The sequence below is a fragment of the Rhinolophus sinicus genome, linkage group LG04 (genome assembly GCF_036562045.2).
Source record: "Rhinolophus sinicus isolate RSC01 linkage group LG04, ASM3656204v1, whole genome shotgun sequence".
In the NCBI taxonomy this organism is placed as follows: Eukaryota; Metazoa; Chordata; class Mammalia; order Chiroptera; family Rhinolophidae; genus Rhinolophus; species Rhinolophus sinicus.
The window spans coordinates 142779354-142799880 of NC_133754.1; the positions used below are offsets into that span (position 1 = coordinate 142779354).

Sequence of the window (20527 nt, forward strand, 5' to 3'; positions counted from 1 at the left end):
ATTTCTCCCCTTAACACCTTTTCCTCCCTCCAAACGTTTCAGTCACGTGTTTCCAACTATATTAGAATTGAAACTCATAGGACTTGCTAGTCATGGCTGCCAGGGCCCCACCACATTTCCTTAGGTGTTGGTTTTATTTGAGGTTTGGGCAGTGTGATTCAATTAAAATTACAGTTGGAAGGTTCTCAAATGCCTCCTTTCTCAGAGGCAGGATTATGGTCCTAGTGTTCATTCCTGCTCCTACGTGGCCGTGAAAGATGGCTGAGTCGGAAAAGCAGAGTGGACCAGGCAGCCAAAAAATAATGTCTGTAATTCTGAATGGAGACCACACTCTATTAACTTGAACACCCATGGCAACAAATCCCAAAGAACTAAGTCTAATTAAGAATTCCTGCTCATTATCTAGTGATAAAATAGATTGGGAAGCGTCCCACACCCCATCTATGCCTATGGATAGAGTGGAGGTGAGTGACAGCTCACCAGGTGGTCTCTGTCAGGATGAGGAGAAAGAGACCCAACGGCAGGTTCAAATACGTCACTTAATCAAAAGGACTCATCTCTGCTGGGCAATCTCTCAGAAGACTTCTTGTTCAAGGCCATGGGTGGAGGTGAATTTAGACGAGTCAGTGAGAAGTAAGAGGCTCCAATATGATAGAGACTGCTGGATTAAATAGAGCACATGCAGCTATGGCTGGAATTTTTTTATAAAATGGGCACATGCATGATGTGAACCGAGGCATGTCAGGAAAGGAAGTTTCCAAAATTCACTTTCTATCTCTGCTTCTTCGTCTGCTTGATAGCCCATCATAGAGACGTTCCTTTGCATTTAGGCATTATCCCTAGGCATTATCTTTTATAAATATAAATATCTTTGGGACAAGCTTTTATAAAGCTTTTAAAAATACATTTACTGTCTCTGCTGGGCTCTTATGCATTAATTCATGCCCAAGGTCACACAGCCGGTAAGTGGTCCCCAGGATTGGAGCTCCTCTGATTCCAAGTTCACTGCTCTATGCAGTGGGTTTCAATGTGTTCCTGTGAGACCTGGGGGTCCTGGTCCTGGGGGTCTTTCAGTGGATTTGTGAAGTCATAATTATTTTCAGAGTAATGCTAAGACAGTATTTGCCTTTTAAAAAAGCTGTCATTCCTATAAATGCATCTTGGAGTTTTTCAGAGGCTAAATGACATGTGATTACAGCAGATCAAATGTAGAAGCAGATGCGAGAATCCAGCTGTCTTCTATTAAACTGGAGACTGAAGAAGCTTGCAAACATATAAAACAATGCCATTCTACTCACCAATATTTTTTGTTTCTTTATTTTGGAGCTCATTGGAATTGTCGAAAATTTGGAAGCATCCTGAGATCAAAATATTTGAGAAACACTGCTCTATAGCACAGTCAGCATGGTGCCTAGCCATTTTTATCTGAGTATGGGCTGAATTCTTTTTTTCCCCCTCTGAGATAGCTAGTTAAGAAAGGCAGTGAGTGTGGGAGTCGGGTGGGGAGGAAGGTGGTCTTAACTCATGGAGGATGCAGACTTAGACATGAGAAGGTAGCAGGAGAGTCTTTAGGAAAAAGAGGGGATACAGAAAGGAGAGTCAGGAAACTTGGAATGAGACTTTCTCCTTGCTCAGGACGGATATATATAGTGTAGTGGGAGGAATGAAGACCTGGTTCAGAAGACTTGCTTTAGCAGAACCACTTAGAAATGATGTGATCTGGGCAGATTGCTTATCTTCACTGGGCTTTGCTCTTCTTGCCTATTGGTGGGATTAAATCAGGATTTTCAACTTAGTATTGTGATAAAATAATAGAGAGTAATAGATAATGGATAGATAATAGATGATAATAATAAATGATATAGCAGTAATTAAACAATAAAATAGACAAAATAGAAAAGTTTGTAAATATTTACTTAATAAAAAAATTAATGCATATTTAGCATTGTCTCCTGTCATAATGTCACTATACTCACTTGAATTCTGAGATGCTTTCTTGAATGGGACTACTGCCAGTACAGAATGGCTTAGCCTAGGGACTGTAAGTCACCATAGCAGAGAAGGGAAGCAAAGAACTTTTGAAAGTAGATAATTTAGTAAGCTTCTCTTTCAGCTCAAAAGCTATAGAAGTATAAAACAGTGTGTGATACCTGTCCTGTACACATGTCCTCAAAGAACAGAAAAGAGACCTACTTAGAAGGAGGGTTAAGTGTTATCAGACGTTCCAGCCACACAGGCCTGGGATTATTTCTCAACTCTGTCACCTGATATTTGTGTGTTCTTAAGCAAGAGATATAAGTGCTCTGTAAAAAGAGGAAAAGAATTCTTACCTTCTAGCATGGTTGCAGCTGTTCAATGAGAAAACATATCAAATTGGCTGGTTCATAGTCAGCAGTCAATAAATATTGGCCTTCTTCTCTTTTATCAAAGTGCACAAATAGAGAACTTAGTGATATAACATGAAATGTTTGTCTTTTTTGGTGCCTCTTGATGAGAGGGAGGGCTGTATCAGAGGAGGAGGTTCAAGAACTTAGATGCTGAAGAGGAGGGGACGCAATTTGGTAATTATGTATCCTGTAGCTGAGCAGGTCTGGAGCTGCCATCTTGGTGACCTGTTTCTTCCTGGCAGCCACATGGAATGTTTCCTCATTCATTTCTGTTCCTGGGTCTCACTTCCTGGGAGACATGATGGATGAACCACAGCCAGCAAAGACTTTGCTCCCCATTTATCATCTTCTGGCTTTCTGAGTGGAGCCATTTGCTTTCCAACAGGTAAGTTGGATGAGATGGATTACATGTTGTCAAAATAGTAAGTAATGGGATGTTGTGGTCATTCCTTTGTGATGTAGAAGTGGGAAACATTTAAGCATTTCAATTTAACTTAACAGTCAGCTCATGAAATGGGTATTTATGATTTCCAATCCTCCCTCCCTTGTTTGTTTTCCTTATTGACTTTAAAATTACCACAAAGAGTGTCTTATTCAGGTTTTTAAAAAACGATTTCCTTGGCACAAAAGTATTTGGAGAAGACAAAATAAACGCTGACTGGAATTAAACATTATTTTAAAGTTTTCTGTACAAATAAACATGGGAGGCAGAGATCTGAGAAGATGGAATCATTTGGTTATTTCCATCAAATGAGCTCTAATTAAAGAGCTACTCTTTCACAGCCCAGAACACAAGGAGTTATAGAACTCTAAATACATGGTTTGTATAGACTCTGAGAAGCAGGGGAGTGGAAAACGCATTGGCCTTGGAGTCTAGGAATTCTGGATTTGAATTGGGGCTCTACTACTTCCTAAGGGTGTGACTTTGGAAACACCTTTTAATCATACTGAGCTTCAATTTTCTTATCCATAAGTTGAAGGTAATAAAATCTACCTTGTAGAACTGTTTTGAAGATCAGACATAATGTATGTTAAGTGTCTTAGAATAACAGATGCCTAATAAATGGTAGCCCTGATGTTGACAGTGATGTCTGTAGTCTGTGCTGACAAATGTATTATACCCAATTTAATCAGAACTATTTGCCCTGTAGAATTACCTCAAGGTACTCTTTTATATACATATGCTTTTCAGTTCTATCCTCCAGCATGGCTGAAAATTACTAGGTTTTGGGAGAAGTTAACTAATTAATTGAGTAGCTTAACATATAGTCACAAGCTGCATAAATAACCTTATGAAGAAAGTACACTAATAGCTATAGTAGCGTATGAGCATATGTATGTTGTGAAAGCATAAGACTAATTGCACGTACTTTATGGATGGAGAGCATACAGGAGACTCCACCAGAGATGCAATCTGTGCATTTGCTTTTCTCTATCTGGAAGTGACAGCAAAAATTTTGGAATCACTGAAGGTAGTACCCTTAGAAGGAAGTGTGTTTTACATACTTTAGAATCACTTGGGGAGACATTTTCAGAAGGGCACATTGTCTTTGAGTCACTAAGCATGCCTTCCCTTAGAAGGATCCATGGAAAAGGCAGCAACAGCAGACCCACTCTTCATAGTTATAATGGAAAAACCACCTGCTCCTAATGTGGGTCTTTGGGAAAGGAATGGAATTAGTTCCATCATGGAGTCCATGAGGTAGAAGATGACAAAATCCATTGTGAATCAGCACTCGGGGTGGCCTGATGTGCTTAGCTGAGTCTGTGAATATGAACCAGAGACCTGAACTGGGGCTCTCAGGAGAAGGCATCCAGAGTTCTGCTCGGCAGTGGTGGATGGGGATTGGCCTCCTTAGCAGATGCAGCAGCCTGTTCAGGGATCCAGATTGAAGTGGTATGATCTCAAGGTGGACCAGCACCCTGGGCAGGGCCAGACTTCAACAATGACAAAGTGTGACAACAATGGCAGTGGTAGACTGATCAGACCTAATTCTCACTTCACTTGAATGTGAGAGTAGGACTGACTCTTTGGACTGAGTAAATAAGGAATTGCAATCCCCAATGTAATCATTGATTTAGTCAAGGGTGTATCAACGGATACTAAAACCATTAGGTGAAAGGCTCTTGGGGGAATGGCACATCCACATGCTACCTAAGTATCACCCCACAGGTTACTTATGAATTATGAAGGTAAAGATGTATCTTCACATTGGAGAGAAACTTAGCCCTACTGTTAGTAGTGAAATACCTGGTGCTACATGCCTCCAGATACGAAAGTATGTAAGATTCTTGTGAAGTATTCTTGTCAAATATGTTTCACCTGAATTGGATAAAACCTTTGACCAAACTTCCAGTTTACAGGAAATATAGGGGACAGAGGAGCATAAACAGTACAGAGAAAATAATCACACAAATTCACAATGTGGGGCATTCTACAAGACAGTTGGCATGGACTCTTTAAAAAGTCAATGTTATGAAAAATAAGTGTGTGCTGGGGGATTGCTCTAGACTAAAAGGCTAAAGAGATATGTTAACCAAATGTGATGATTTGGAAAATAGAAATTAGCCACAGATATAAATTTGGAAACAACTGGAAAAAATTTGAATATGAACCATATTGAATATGAATATTAGAGGACATTAAGGATTATTGCTAATTTCCTTAGATAATGATATTGTGGTTATAGAAGAGAATATCATTATTCTCAGGAGACAGATTTTGACGCGAAGTACTTTAATTATTGAAACTTATTTTATATAGTTTTGGAAACAATATATACAGAGAGAAAGCAAATAGAGCTAAATGTCAATAATCATTGAACATAGGTAGAGGGGATAAGAGTGTTCATTGTCCTATTCTTTCAATGTTTCTGTATGTTTGAAAATTTTCATAATTAGAGGGAAAAAAGAGGGAGTGGGAGACAAAAGAGTTGATACTAGACATGAGCCAGCAGGACATGAGGATTCTAAGATTCACTGGAAAAACTAACAGATGGGACAATAGTTGTACTGCATGTTTGTGGAACGGCAGCTCAGAATGGTTTTGAAAAATAACAAAGCTGTTCACTTAGAATGTCCAGTGTGACAGAGAGGAAATCTAGTTATGTGTCAATACCATAGTCATGGTAAGAAAGGCCGGTGCTTAGATATGGATGGCTTTCTCATCAGCAGCCTGTCCTTCATGAGGTGGAAGCAGGGAACCTGATTTTAAGACACATTGAGATAACTGACAAGACTATGAGTTAATATTCATTTTCCAGGCAGGACTTACAGTTGGAGGGCTGTATGAGCTTTGGTTTACAGGAGACTGGAAGATGCACGGACTGTGTGTATTGTCTTTGTCAGGAATAGATTGATTTACTTAATTCAGGATCTTACTGTCTCGACTTCAGTGCATTTGTTCAGCAGCTGTGGAGGAGGATGGGTGAGCGACTGCGGCTTACATCATGGCTCATCCAGCTGTCAGCCTGATTTCTTCTGCAGATAGATGTTTCAAAATGACTGTGTGTGCTTCCTGTTTTGCCAGCCTGCATGGAATCTCAGATCTTTAGAGCTGGAATGGCATTTGGTGCTTAACCTGGGGTTCATGGATTCTACCCTTGGTGACTGTGGATGGGTTTCTGGGCTTCCATGAGCCTCTTTAAACAGTCTCCCAAATCTAAGCCTTTTTCCCTAGGAATGGTTCCTAGCTTTCAACAGGTTCTGTTAAGTCTGGTTATAACTGGAGACATTTAAGAGCCATTGATCTGGTCCAACCTTTAAACCCCATGTAACAGACAGAGGAAATGAGACAACAAATTAGGATAAAAAGCAGTTATTGGGATTTTGGAATGTCTGTATATTTTTACAGAATTGACCTGGTTTTCTGCCACTACAAATTGAGCTAATTGTCCAGTAAAATTGGCTGAATGAAATAGAGCCACTAGGGAGTTTTAGCTGTCAGCATAGAAACCCCAAATAGCAGACCAAGTCTGGTTGCAATCCCAAGAAAGGCAACATAATTTAAGAGCAGCCCCTGTCTGCAGTCTCTAGAAGCCAGTGACATGGGGGAGACCAGGTAGGTTGTTTTGCATGGATTACATCTGAGCTCTGAAAAAAATATATGTATATAATTGAGAAATATCTATGCCAACAAATTCTACCCCTCTTCCTACTTTTCTCCCTACCTTGTGCCTAAAATCCTGTAATTAGTTTCACTGTACCTCTCTGTCCTCAGCCATGCCATATTTTTACATGTCACATTTTTACCCAGAATACTTCAGACACTTTTTTCTTATCACAGAACAAAGTCCAAACTCTAACCTGGCATTTATGTATAAAATGATCAGTCACATTTTCCCCATCTGGGACAGGAGAATAATAATGCTAATTCCGTAGACATGTTGAGAAGATTAAGTTAATACAAAAGGCTGTTATACTTTCTCACAAGTCTCCCATGTGAGTTCTCTGCTCTGATCAGCTTGGTTTCCTACTGTTCCCCAAGCATGTCTTCATAATTCTTGGGGCTACATCTTTGTTTCACCTGAGACTCCAACCTCAGAAATGCCTCTCACCTCCTGTCTTCTTTAGCCTTGTGCATTCGGCCCTGTCAGACTACAAATGTTCATTCTTTTCTCTAATGCTAAGAGCATTTCTAGATTGTTCTATACAGAGTCAGTAAATTATGTGGTCCAATTTGCTACCCAAATGTGGGAAACCATCCACACACTGGCTTCCTGGTGGCCATTGTTCTTCAACTTGAATACTTTTAGTGTTGATGAGCTAAACTTGGGATGCTCATCTTCAGTTTTTCAACGGCTCTAATTAAATAACTACAACATGTAATTATCTTCTTAGTCATGACAGTCTTGACTTTTTAATACAATTTTCAGTTCTTCCAGAGGAACAAAGTAGCTGCTTGAAAGGCATGGATTGTATTTATGCCTAGAATGACAATTTCATGATATTAGTAGTTAAACCATTGCTACCACTTTTCTTCCAACTTTACCATTTCTTGTAGGAGACACCTTGCCATTACAGGTTTACAGGTCACGGGATTATTGCAACAATACCTAGAATAGGTCTCTGAAGAGAAAGAAGGCAAAGAAAATCCTCCTGGCTGAGGTCTACTGATTCTGGAACCAACTCTTAGGCCACTTTAGATTACTGTTAAACAGTGTTTGAATTTTTGAAAAAGAAAAAGTTATGCTGTCAAATTTTTACTCCTTTTTCTCCCTTTTGGTGTGTTCTTCTAGTTTTACTATTCATTTACAAATATATCCATATTTACATACCTGGTTTAATTTTTACAAAAATCAGGATTAGATCATATATGCTGCTCTGTATTTCCTCTTAAGGACTTAATAATATACCAATGACATCTTTTCATGTTAATATACAAAGATTTAATTATTTTCAATAGCCTCATTGTATGGCACAATTGATCTGTATTTTTTTCTCCTATTGATCAACACATATGTGCTTCCAATTGATTCTTGAAATTTGATTTCTTTACCTGAAAATATATTAAAAAGATAAATGATCAAGATACTTCTCACAAGTTCACCCAGTGTTAAGAGTTGAATTTTGTCCCTCCCCCCAAATTCGACTGTTGACATCCTAGTCCCTTGTACATCAGCATGTGACCTTATTTGGTGAATAGGGTCATTGTAGATGTAATTAATTAAGATAAGGTCATATAGAGTAGGGTAGGCCCCATATCGGTGTCCTTATAAAAAGGGGAAATTGGATACAGACAGCACACAGGGAGAACATCATGTGAAGATGAAGGCAGATATCCTGGTTAGAACTTCCAGGCAGCCCCAGCTTCGTGGACTGCATCTCCAGCATGGACCCCGGTTCTGAGGATGAGGCTGTGTGCTCCCAGTAGCACCTTTATCTTTACCTTTCCCTTTGGCGTGGTCTAGTCAGTATTTTGAAAATGGAATGGCTAGTATAGTTTTCTGCAAGCAACTTGTCTCTGTTAAGAAATATGTACATTTGTGTTACACATACAATATTCAACCATGTGTTGAAATGGGTTTTTAGTGCTTGAGACAAAGAATATTGGGGCAACAGTTCATGATTTTGAGTGAAGGCCTTTCTAGGGTGACATAGTGTTTATCCTGATGGAATGTTGTGAGATAATGACTGTGGTGCAGACCAACGCTTCTGGGAAATGGGTCATACTGTAAGAAAGTAATGTGAGGAATGTTTGGGAAGAGGCTAAGTTAACACCCAGAATTCAAGAAGGGTATGAAAGAATTACTGAGAACATGTTATTGATAAGGGTACGGCCACCCAGGCCTTTCTTTATATGGCCAGGCATGTTCTAGCTTTTAATCAAATAAGGTAATATAAACAAATACATTAGTTCAGGGAATTTAGTTGTCATCTACCTCTATTGAGCTCTCCTTCAAGGTAGCCCCCCATTGGTCGAAATCTGAAGTTTTGGCAGCAAGTGATGGTTGACCTGATTTTCCAGGAAATCTGAGGGCACATGGTTAAATGTTGTATGTGGAACATAAATGTACCTATTTATTAACATAGACAGTTGCTTGCAGAAAACTATGCTAGCCATTCCATTTTCAAAATACTGACTAGGTCGAGCCAATGGGAAAGGTACAGACAAAGGTGCTAGTGGAAGCACAAAGCCTCATCCTCAGAACTGGGGTTCATGCTGGAGATACAGTCCACGAAGCTGGGGCTGCCTGGGAGTTCTAACCAGGATGAAGCACTGGAACATTTGGGTGCGTATCACATTAATGTCCCTCTTACCTGGAGCATCCTTCCCCTGTCTGATTTGTTAAATCTTCCCTGTTCTTCAATGTAGCTTCCTGCACAGAGACTTGCTTGTCCTGAGACACAAAGCATTGCCATTCATCTGAACCTCTCAACTCTTATTTTTCATGCTATGGTCCTTAGGTAACTAAATGGTAATTACAAGACTGTAAATGATTACATTTCATTACAGCTAGTTTTAAAACTCCACATAGGCAGGGACTTTGCCTACTTTGTTCATCTTGGCATACCACTTGGCATACCACCGGCATAGTAGATACGCAACAAATTTTTGAATGAAGAATTGCGTGTATATATGTTCTGCATTTTTTACTTCCCACTGTTATTTCAAATTAAAATATTCATAAGCTCAAGAACGATTGCTTACTCTTTTTGGCAGGAGCTGCAACCTGAGTTACTTAATGGGGGGTGGGATTGAGCCCCTTTCTCCCATCCCTCTGTTCTCTGAGGCCAATCCAATTAAAGATCATAATAACATACTTTAAAATGGATTATGAAAGCATGCCTGCTGTACCTTTAGCGTGGAGACAAGCTCCCCAGGTCTCTCTCACACCGGCAACTTGCTACACTTAAGCCTTTCCTACTTAGAAATTCTAGAGCGGCCACGGCCTTTTCCTACCCTTTAATGTAAGAGTTCAATACTTCAGTATATATAAGGTTTTCCAGGTAATGCTAATGAGTGAAGGGGAGCATATGGAAGAGACAGAAGGGAGTGGTGGGGAGTGTGGTATATTAGCGAGCACATACTGCTTCTAAAGGGGCAGCCAAGATGCCATCATTGAGGTGATTATTGTGAAGTAGGAATACAGGTCTCATGTTTCCACATCTTCAGATTTCTTAAGAGAAGCCAGAATTATGGAATTAGATGTGAAATTTTTAAATTTTTCAAAAATCTTGCAGTTTTTTGTAAATATAGTGCTGTCCACCAGCACCCCCTCTCTGTTGGCTACATATGACCCGTCGGCTACTAGTTTGCAACCTCTACTCTGCAAGTAATTTATGGGCAGTTATCGCTGTGTACCCCAATAGTTCTTGGTTTGAGGGTCATGGAGATCAAATGGCGGAAAATAAATGCACAAGGAAGTCCAAGTAATGTTTTGAACTACTGAGGTTTTTCTTTTTTTATTGTAAAACATGTGTTACAGAAATTTCAGAAAGTTTTTCCTGTGGTATCTGCCAACTTCTGCTTAGAATTATATATCTAAACAAACAAGCTCAAACTGCATTGTGAATCCAATAATAGACCTTTAAAAAAAGAGCAATTCCTCTAAGAATTATATATATATATATATATATATATATATATATATATTCAGTAGATATGCAAACCGCTGCTTATCCATACATAAAGAAGGAAAAGATGTATATATATTTAACAAACCCAATTTCAAAATTGTTTTATTTATAGGAATTCACTTAAAAATGATATTTCAATAAATTCCCCCATTAGAAACTACGGTTAAAACATTTACAAATGAGAGCCTAAGTTCTACGGTATGAAATGGCTATGAGTACAGTTACTGCATGTATTGTTTTGCACGCAGGAGCAGCAATATAAACTCAGGCCACACGCTGCAGTGACAAGACGCCTGACAAATGATACGCCTGACACAATGCTACAGTGCTCTTCTCCTGACTCTCCCTCACAACGATCCTGCGTTTGTGTCCAGAATTATGCGGCATATATTATTCAGGAGAACAGGGACGACCCTGAATAGGGCGAGTTCCTTTCCCCCACCTCAATTCTCAGTGTATTTTGTATATACACTCACTGAGTCAGAGTCAAGAATATGACCCCGGTCGGTTCTAAATCAGAGGTCCCAAATGATTGCTTTTGGGACTGAATGCTGCTGGCAGACACCTTTGTTTGGCTAGCACAGGATTTGCAAATCTGAATATGAACGTCTTTGTAAGTGGGACACATGTTGTCATGTGCCCTATAGACGCTGCTGCTTCCTGTTGTCTCTCACCAGTCCAGTCGGCACACTTGTGTTCCAGATCCAGCCCCTGCACGTATTTGAGTTTGCAACCCCACAGTCTAGATGCAGATGGCTGGTTCTGATGATATGTGGGAAGCTGGGGTGGAGATGTGAAGGACTCTTTTGGGATTCAGACAGGCAAAGAATTGGATGTGGCTGATGCAAACACCAGCCAAGTTAGTTGTGTGGGGTAGAGTTGGGGGAGGAGGCTAACTAAATTAGTGGGAAGATTAGGGCTGGGACAACGTCAGAATATTTGGCTTTCTTTAAGTAGCCACTGTTTCAGCTTACTGTATCAGGGTCCACGGGGTATTGAGGTAATGAGAGCCAGGCTCTGTTGTCTGGCCCCAAAGCATCTTCTGCTGTGTTAAGAGAAGGTGAGGAAATCAAGGGGGTGAAGAAGGCTGCACATCAAGGCATGAGGCTGAACTTCTCTCTGTGTCCCACAGCTCTCAGCAGCCTGCCTGCTCCAGAGCAAGGCCTGGGTCAAGTTTTGTGTCGACGCTCTTCAGAAAGCTTATGGACACATTCTTTTCCAAACATTGTGCAAACAGGCAGTGGCCTGAAGGGTTAAGAGGGCCGGTGGACTAGGTAAGGTAGGGGAGGGAAAAGTCACCTCACTCTTATTGCCATGTAGATAACTCGGCCACTGAAATCCTTAGATGGCATGTAGAGATTGTCACATCTTGATTTCATTAGCAGCGATCAGTGCAAGGGATTCATCAGAGAAAAGGTAAAACAACTACCTTCTCAAATGTATTTTTTTTTAAAAAGAAAAAATATATCTTGTTTACCTTAAATCAGAACCAACCCTTCCTTTGGTTGACTCTAATCTGAGAGAGAGATTGAGATGCAAAAAGAAGAGAGCACTTAGGCCAGTGCAGCCTGAGAGAAAAGTTCCTCTACTCATTTGAGAGGCAGTCATTTATAAGACTATGCAGATTGGCTCCTCTCTTTTCCAGATGTTGAATGGCTTCTAATAATGAAATGGTGATTTCTTTAAAGGGCAAACTCTTCAGAGTCACCCAATTCTCAATCAGACACCCAGTCACCCAACTCTTCCCCTTCCTCAGGCCAGGCTCACCCACAAGAGAAAAGCCACCAGGCAGGAAGGAGGTCGCATGTCATATTACTGGACCACTGATTCATAATGATGTGTGGATTTCTGCACTGTCCTGAATAGGCTTCTCACTCTCATCTCTGGGTTAGCAGTTTGTACCCAGTGGCCCTAAAGAATCAGAAATGCGTCTTTCATACACCACAAATGCACTAACACTTAGACCTTGGTAAATCCAAGTGGTGTTGGCTAGTCATTTCTGGATCCCATAACCATATATTCTGTGGTTAATACATTATTTCGTATTATTTGTTCAGGGCTTTAAAAAAAAAGATTAAAAAAACCCTTGGTTATTTTTTTTGTTTTTAATTTTTAAAATTTGAACATAATCCCCAAACAGCGTAAGGAGCCCAACAATTTGAGTAAGTTCCTAACTGGTTTAAGTGTCACAGCAGGCAAACGTAAAAGGTTAAGTGCCTTTATAAAGTCAAAGAAACGCATAAAGCAGTGCATGCATTTTGTTGTCACAAAATTAAGACTGGGTTTGGAGCGGGATTACTTCATTTGTCACATTGCTATTGTTAAAGAAGAGTGAGTTATAATGCAATATTTAGAACCAGTATATAACCGCCTATGCACTAGCATCACTTTATCTAGAAACAAACATAGTGTTACTAAATGAGCATATTTATAAAATACTGTACACTGCGTCTGCATTGGGTCAGCAGATGTAAACAAACAGCTAATTAAACTGGAGTTTAAAATATTATTTTAAGTTCATTTTTCATATAGTCTTTTGCATAACATGCCAGTTAGTCTTTCACAAAATCACAACTTGCCTACCACAGCTCGCAGGGCTGGTTAGGGGATGTACACTGGCTGACACAAATATTTTACAGTGCTCTACAGGAAAGGGAAAAACACAAAGCAGATCAGGAACAAAAGTGCCCATTCACGAGGATGCTAAATAACATCGGGGACATAATTAATTCTTGCAACATGTGCTTCTTTATTGAATGTTACAGATTTGTAAATGATTATAAAGCTGTCCTGTAACATTCATTAATACAACCACATGCTACAACTATGCTGGGTTAAACACGGGTTACATATATGTTTACATGTGTTTTATAATACAGAATTTCCCAACACATTGAATAGTATAGCCTATAGATGTAGCATGATGGATGACTGGATAATATTTATTATCATTAAAGAAGTTAAACAGTCCAAACATTCAGGAAAATTAGACTGTAGACAGCCTCAGAAAGTAGAATAAATGTACTATCCAGTTATCTACCATAATATTACCTATAGAAATTATCCTTTAGAATACATTTGAAACATTCAGAAGAAACACATTTTGTGTTTTTACAGGTACATTTTTTTCCCATTTAATTATTCATATATATATATACATATATATGTATATATATGTATATATTTAAAGGGGGATGTTTTAAAGTGCTAAATAATATGTTAGACTCGGAAGCCTAGACTTAGAAAAAATTCAGTTCTGTAAAGTGCTGCATTCCTACCGCTAATACACTGCTTGGCTTGGAGAAATACACACACCAGCCATGACAATTACATCCAAGCTTTCTAGCTCCTCATTCAAATCCATTAAGGACGGAGTTTCTAACTATAAATATAAAGTATGTTGGTTAATCAGGAAATTTCCACTATCATTTTCATAAACATCCTTAACTTTTTTTCAAAAGAACCAGTAGTTTAGAACAAACCACTACATAATATATAAAAATTGGCACCTTAGAAGCAGATGATTAAACCCAAGCTATCACTTCCTTGTGTTCTCTATGACTTTATTTATGTTCCTCAATAACTTGCTGCTCATGAGCTGCTTAATTCACAGAGACAGGTAATTAATGTCCCCTCAATCAGGGACATGGTGGAATAAATGAGCTGCACACAAGCTGACTGTACAAGGCCACAGAATCAATGCCACATCAGTATGCAGAGTTGCCAGACATGGAAAGAAATGGATTGAAACATAACACACATGTATGCACACAAGAAAGAAATGGCTCATGAAAGTTACACAGTTTATGTTTAAAGTCATTTAAATTTGGCTTACATATTTTACACACTTCACAAAAGATGGAAGAACTTTATTTTCATGCACAACAAAAGAATCAGGTAGTCACAAGGTCAGGACTAAGTACTTTGTTTCCCAGGTCCTGTTCTGTTCTCTCCAGAAATCGCGATGAATAGAAACACACGTGCTCCCAATTTCTTTCCCTGCTTTCAATCTGGTCCAGAATGAGACCCTGGAGGTGCTATGACATCCTGCTCTGCGGTCAAAGAATAATGGTTTCACTGCCTTCTTGGATTCCTGTACAGACTCTCTCAGAGAGCCTTCCAGCTTTGTGAGTGTGCCCCATACTTAAAATCATCAATACATTAGGATGTAAGTACATCAAACTAGCAAAATCTAATCTAAGGAATGAGAATAAAATCTTGGTTCTAACTCTGGTGCTGAGACTTGGCCTTCCTGAGAATCACAGAGAAATGATCTCAAAATGTAAAGTGCCTATTACAACTGTATTGATTATGAACAAAAATGGTTCCTCTTCCTCATTTGTAATCAATATGGAACCAGGCATACAGGAACCCTTTAAAGTTATATTGCAACTTTGCATGTATGTACACTTTTTTTCTGGGGAGAGGGCCCAGAGCTTTCATCTGATCCTTACAGAGAGATTCATGACTCAAGGAAGTTTCAGGACAACTGATTTAGTCTCAGACCAAATACATGTTTGCTGAGGGGGAAATAGCCAATATGGTTCCAATAAAAATGTGTTTCTAGAGTAATTATATACAAGGGACTCTGGTTGCTTGTTTCTGATTCACCCAAATATCAAGGAGTGAAAAAGGAATTCCTCAATTCTTTATGTGGCTTCATCGCTATTTCTATACCCGAAAAGCTTATTCTGAAGGGTTTTTTGTTTTGTTTAAGTACTTAAAGGTTAGAGGTTTTGTTCACGTACTTGTTCGATTTCACATAATGAGAAAATTTGAAGTTCACAGCTACAGCTAAACAAAAGAACCAGGTAGTATTTTATACCAGTAACTTTAAGTCATTTTCCTTAAAGATTTTACTATTTTTAAATCAGTGATTGAAATAGAAATCCAAAGATTTGAGGGTCAGGATTTCATTACCCCACTTCAAATACAGATTCTGATCTAGTGTGTATTTATATTTTAGAATACGTAATACTATCTGGTTTAGAATTGTATATCCATTCAGATTAGGTTGGTGCAAAAGTAACTGCGTTTTTTGCAATTATTTTGTAACCTTTTAAACCGCAATTACTTTTGCACCAACCTAATACTTGGTGTAAACATTTGGGACAGGAGAAACCAAACTAAAAGAGAGGTCACGCTAGCTAGTGCTTTCGTTCAAAAAAGGGGCAGAGGGCAGGTATTGAGTAATTTTGACAACTCTAGTTTGGTATAAGAAAAAGTTAAGGTTATAGGGATTTAAAAAATCATAATTTCAACATCTGTTGAAATATAATATAATGTATTCTTTCAATGGAACTCCTTGGATATTAAAAATTCTGGTTATACCTCAAGGTGATAGAAAAGTCCAAGCCTCTTAAGAAAAGCTCTATATGTCTGTTTATATACTCTATATAAACATGTCTCTCTGTGTAAATGCATATATATGTATATAAGCAGTATATACTACAGAATTCTTTACGTGGTTTATTTGCTTTCTATTTCAGTTTTTTGTATGTTTTTTTGTAGCTCTGTATAAAAGAAAAAATATTCATGGTATGCCTGCAACTGATGGCTTTGGGTCAATAACAAACTCCCAGTCAATTATAAGGTTATTTATGGTTTTGAAACTTCCTTAAAAAGTACTTTAGAACATTTCCATAGAAAAGATACCAGCCCTTGAAAAATGCCAATTAAATTTATGCTGAGCTCAGACTAAATGGCAAAACTCTAGATATGAAAATATCCACATGTAATAACCAGATATTTGTATACAAAATGGTCACGTGATGAGTAGTGTGTAAAATTGGCAGTTACATCTTGGAGATGTTCAGAAGACATGGTGGAGTCATGCAAATGATGAAGGTCACACAGCAGCATAACACATGACATGAACGGTGAGAATATAACAATATCCCATATGGCAATTTTAGGTGAGTTCTGCCCACTACATTTGTTTGTTAGTTCACTATCATATATCCAGTGAGCGAATTCATTGATGACAGGTGAGATACAAAATAAATTAAAAAATATAAAATTATTTAGTTACATTCATCCTGAGCTTGCACGACTACACTTGAATGCCCACTGTATATAATAGACCACTTGACATTTGTTTTTAACATCAATTCTTCCTTCATTTTGCTTGCAATACAAAAAAGGCATTTCTTTTCCCTTATTTTCTTCAAAAAAGATAAAACAGTTGTGGCACCAGAAGTGAATATATAAGAGACAGGTGAACTATGACTGTTACCTTGTGTTTTCTTTAAAATGATCAATTACAGAAGTGTTGGCATGAGAAGGATGTGGGACGTTAGGTAGAACTGCTTGCTGCCGGCTTATACTGAATAAAAAGGATGCTCTTCATCAGTCACCAGTAATGGAGCCAATGTGAAAAGAAAACAGAATTGAAGTTTAGAATATCTCATTTGTAAGCTGGCTACGTTATTTTATTTTCTTTTGCAATTTAGCCCTACATCCTAAACCTCTTGATAATGGTCAGAAATTGAAAGATGCCTCCCGGCACGGAGAATGCGTGAAGCCCCTTCATTCGCAGAGCTCATGGCTTTCTGAAGTGACTAGTGATACACATTCATCTCAACCCTTCTTCTCCCTCTCTTTCTCCTCCCTCCCCATCAAGTGTGAGCATGAATTACATCCCTTGTGTTTGGCACTGGGCCCGATCAAATGCTTTCTTGATCTGTGGCCCAGAGTCACCTTTGAGTTAACACCTCCCGAGGCATTGCTTGTTTTGCTCAGCTCAGAATAAAGCAGGTATGTTTCGAGGAAGGGGAACAGGTGAAATTCGGGGAGAATTTTAGGGCTGGATTCTTGAGCCTCCTGCAATGCTTATTAAAGTTTAGTTGTGCTTGCTTTCAAAGCTGTGGAAAGGGGATGTTCTGGACAGTCTCCTCATGGACAAGCTGTCTCCTCGGCCCTCTGGCTTGGAGGATTTACTCCTCTGGAAGGGATTTCGCAGGCTTGCTGTGTTCCGCTGCCTGTCAAGTTTGTCACTGATGGAGAAGCTCTTCCTGGTGTGTGCATATGGCGCGCTTGGCTCCTCTGCTGAGTAGCTGTTGGCGCGCTCTATCTTGGGAACCGTGATGTTGTTGGACAGGGTTCTGTCTGAGTTCTCGCCCTCCTGGGAGGATATCGCGATGGTGGCTCTCCGGCCTTTGGCCTCATTCTCCTCAGTGTCAGAGCTGGGGTGACTCAGTTCTGCTTCTCTCTCAGGATGACAGCAAGATGAGTCTTCCACTTTGCCTCCAAGACCTCCAGGGAAGGTGGCTCTGTCAGCAATTGCTTGAGGGGCATTGACACACCTTGTGTCAATACAGTCTGTAATACTTGTGTATTCTGCTGTTTTTACAGGCACCCCAAAGTTGGCGTAATAGCTCCTCGAAGGAGAAAACATAAAGCTATGAGATTTCACGATGGGGGCCTCTTCTAGAAGAAAGGGCGTGGTGGGTAGGTAGCGGCTACTTTTGGAACGCTCGATGGTGTGGTACATTGGAGGGTCAGTGTCCCAGGGGTTTTGGCACTCTGGGAGGTGGGTATAGTCTGAAGAAAAAGACCTGGTGTCCATGGAGGTGATGTCCTCAAAATCAATGCTCCGGCTTGGAGGTCTGTCTGTGGGTGCGAGAGTTGCATAGGCACTACTTGAAGGAGCTGTGGAAAGTACTGGAGCCGGAAAGCTTGGGTCGCCTAGCCCAAGGATGTTCATGGAATTGTCCAGAGGGTCTATATCACAATGTAGTTCATCCATGGCAGAGACATAGATGTCTATACATGATGATGGTCTTCTGGAATCAGGAACAATGGCCAAGGTGTTTGCGGGGGCTGCAGGAGCTTTGGATTCCTTTGCTATAGAGTGGGAACTAGTAGCCCGGTGTAGGCTCAGGGACCTTTCTTTAAAAAGACTTTCCAACTTTTCTATACCACCTTTGTCTTTCATATTGACTGAATAGAAAGAATGGCTTCGCATACGGGGCATTAGGGTTGGAGAAGTTGGGGACATGGTCTCCTCACCTGCAGGGTCTATACTCTCTTGGAGCTTGAAGGTGTTCCCCTCCTGGCTGTTGAAGCTGCTCTGGCGGACGATATAGGCTGCGTCTGTGCAGTCCGAGGAGGTCCGAGAGCGGATTTTGTTGGACTCGGCCCGCTCCAGACCTGTCAGACGCTCCAGGGCTGTGGCCATGCGCCCGATGAGGTCCTCGAGCTGTGCCAGCCGGATGTCCACAGTCTGGAGTGACGCCTTCATGCAGTGCTCTCTCTCATTGACTTCCTCTAGCCTCATGGACATGTTCTCTACCCTGGGAAAGGAAAAGAGGAGAGTCACCTGGGGCTGGGTTCCTCTGCTAGAGGTTTACAGACAGCATGGACAGAGGGGTCAAAGCTGTGCCTGGCCCTTGGTTATTAATGTCTTACAGAGGGAAACTGAGAGGTTACAGGTATTAAGGAGGGGGTGGGGATGTGAGAACGGCAGTGATGCTGTCACTGAGAATCATAGAATCCAAGTCTTTTTGAGTTGGAAGAAGCTTTAGAGATTATCTAATCCAGTGATTTGTAATGACTAATCCCCTTTTCCCTCAATGAAATTTAATACATAATCCTAATAAATAAACACCAAAGTTCAATAGTTATTGAAGTGGAGTGGGGCCAATGTCCTACCCTTTTACCACTCCCCTGGCTTAGCTGTGGCTTGGGACAGGGTTTAATGATGTAAACAAGTATTAGGGTGTTGGCTTATCAGAATCACCAACAAAATGAAAATGGTGCATTTTGGTGACTTTACCCAGAATTTTGCAATAGAATTCTAGAACGTAGCTATTCTTATTGCAATGTACATGTAAAATTTGTATTATGTGGACAGGGATTAGTTTTATTTTATATTTATATAATATTGTTTTGTTGTTGTTGTTTCCAATAATCTTTTTAGAATTTAATGCCTCCAAAGGAATTCATATGGTCCTGGTACTGAGGCACTTGGCGTTGATCTAATCTAATCCAATCCTTTCATTAATAAAAGAAAAGCAAACATCAAGAAATTTAACCAAGATTACAGAAAGTATTTGTGGTAAACTCTGGAATGTCTATCAACAAGTTAATTATCCTACACCTTTCTCTCTGTCTCTCTGGGTAGCTGGTCAGATGTCTTATATTAGTTATTTCTAGATGCCTTGACCCTCCCCGTTGGAAATCTTTAAGGGCATAATCGGTCTCATATTCCTATTTCCATTTCCATATTGCCAGCCCAATACCTGCCAAGGGTAAATAAAGATTCACTGAGTCAATCACTGTTATGAACTTGATTTCAATTGTCTAATAAACTACTTGGTCATTTATCTCCAAAGATAGAAGCCACAGAGTTAAAATAAAACAAAATTGTGCCATGTTTTTCACTTGCTTAAATTAACTTGGAAAGAACAAACCAAAGCCAAGTCATGTTTGAGCTCAAACATTCACTTTCAAATTCCCAACGGCAAATCTTTTGGAGAATCTAAATGAGATCCATTCTCAACTTTTCTAGAGAGGATAAAAATACTTTTACAATATTCCCAGTATGCACAGTAAATCATTTGACTGCTGACTCTTAAAAGGAACATGACTGCATGTACAGAATATGCTTTGCAAAGAACGGTGGGAATTAGAGCTGGGTTCCCCAGCTGTTGTGCTGCTGCTGCTGGGGTATTAATAACAGAAACACCGCTGTTAGGGAGGAATATGCATTTCAGTGCCAGAAGGAGGTATAAGAGGCAGTGGTTTCCCTTTCTGAGAGACCTGTAGGCTTTAAAAACACTGCTCTCCTGCTGGCCAGGGTGTGGTGTGTGTGTGTGTGTGTGTGTGTGTGTGTGTGTGTATGTGTGTGTGTGTGTGTGATTCCTTTGCCTTGGGGCACATTTCTCTCTCTGTCTCTCTCTCTTTTTCTCTGCAACACCATCCTACCACCCCTCCAAAAAATAACAGAAAACAAAAAACCACAAAACTCACTCTATAGACTCTGCTCTTTTATCCTCTAGCTTACTTTCACCCAGTTTGAGGTTTTGGAGACATTTCTTTCTTTGCTTTTCCTGAGCCCC

At 39.8% G+C, this 20527-nt stretch overlaps 1 protein-coding gene and 1 long non-coding RNA gene across 21 annotated transcripts in view; one reads left to right on the top strand and one right to left on the bottom strand.

Moving 5' to 3' along the window:
* Positions 1 to 2343: 2343 nt before the first annotated feature.
* Positions 2344 to 20527, top strand: part of LOC141571128 (uncharacterized) — a 36975-nt gene continuing 18791 nt past the window's right edge. For all 3 annotated transcript variants that reach the window (XR_012495803.1, XR_012495802.1, XR_012495801.1), the window contains exon 1: positions 2344 to 2772. This is a non-coding gene — a long non-coding RNA (uncharacterized LOC141571128). The remainder of the gene's footprint in view (positions 2773 to 20527) is intronic.
* TRPM3 (transient receptor potential cation channel subfamily M member 3) overlaps positions 10261 to 20527 on the bottom strand; it is an 820394-nt gene continuing 810127 nt past the window's right edge. For all 18 annotated transcript variants that reach the window (XM_074330560.1, XM_074330553.1, XM_074330550.1 and 15 more), the window contains one exon: positions 10261 to 18760. In XM_074330560.1, the coding sequence (XP_074186661.1) occupies positions 17308 to 18760 (1453 nt within the window). In that variant the 3' untranslated portion in view covers positions 10261 to 17307. The remainder of the gene's footprint in view (positions 18761 to 20527) is intronic.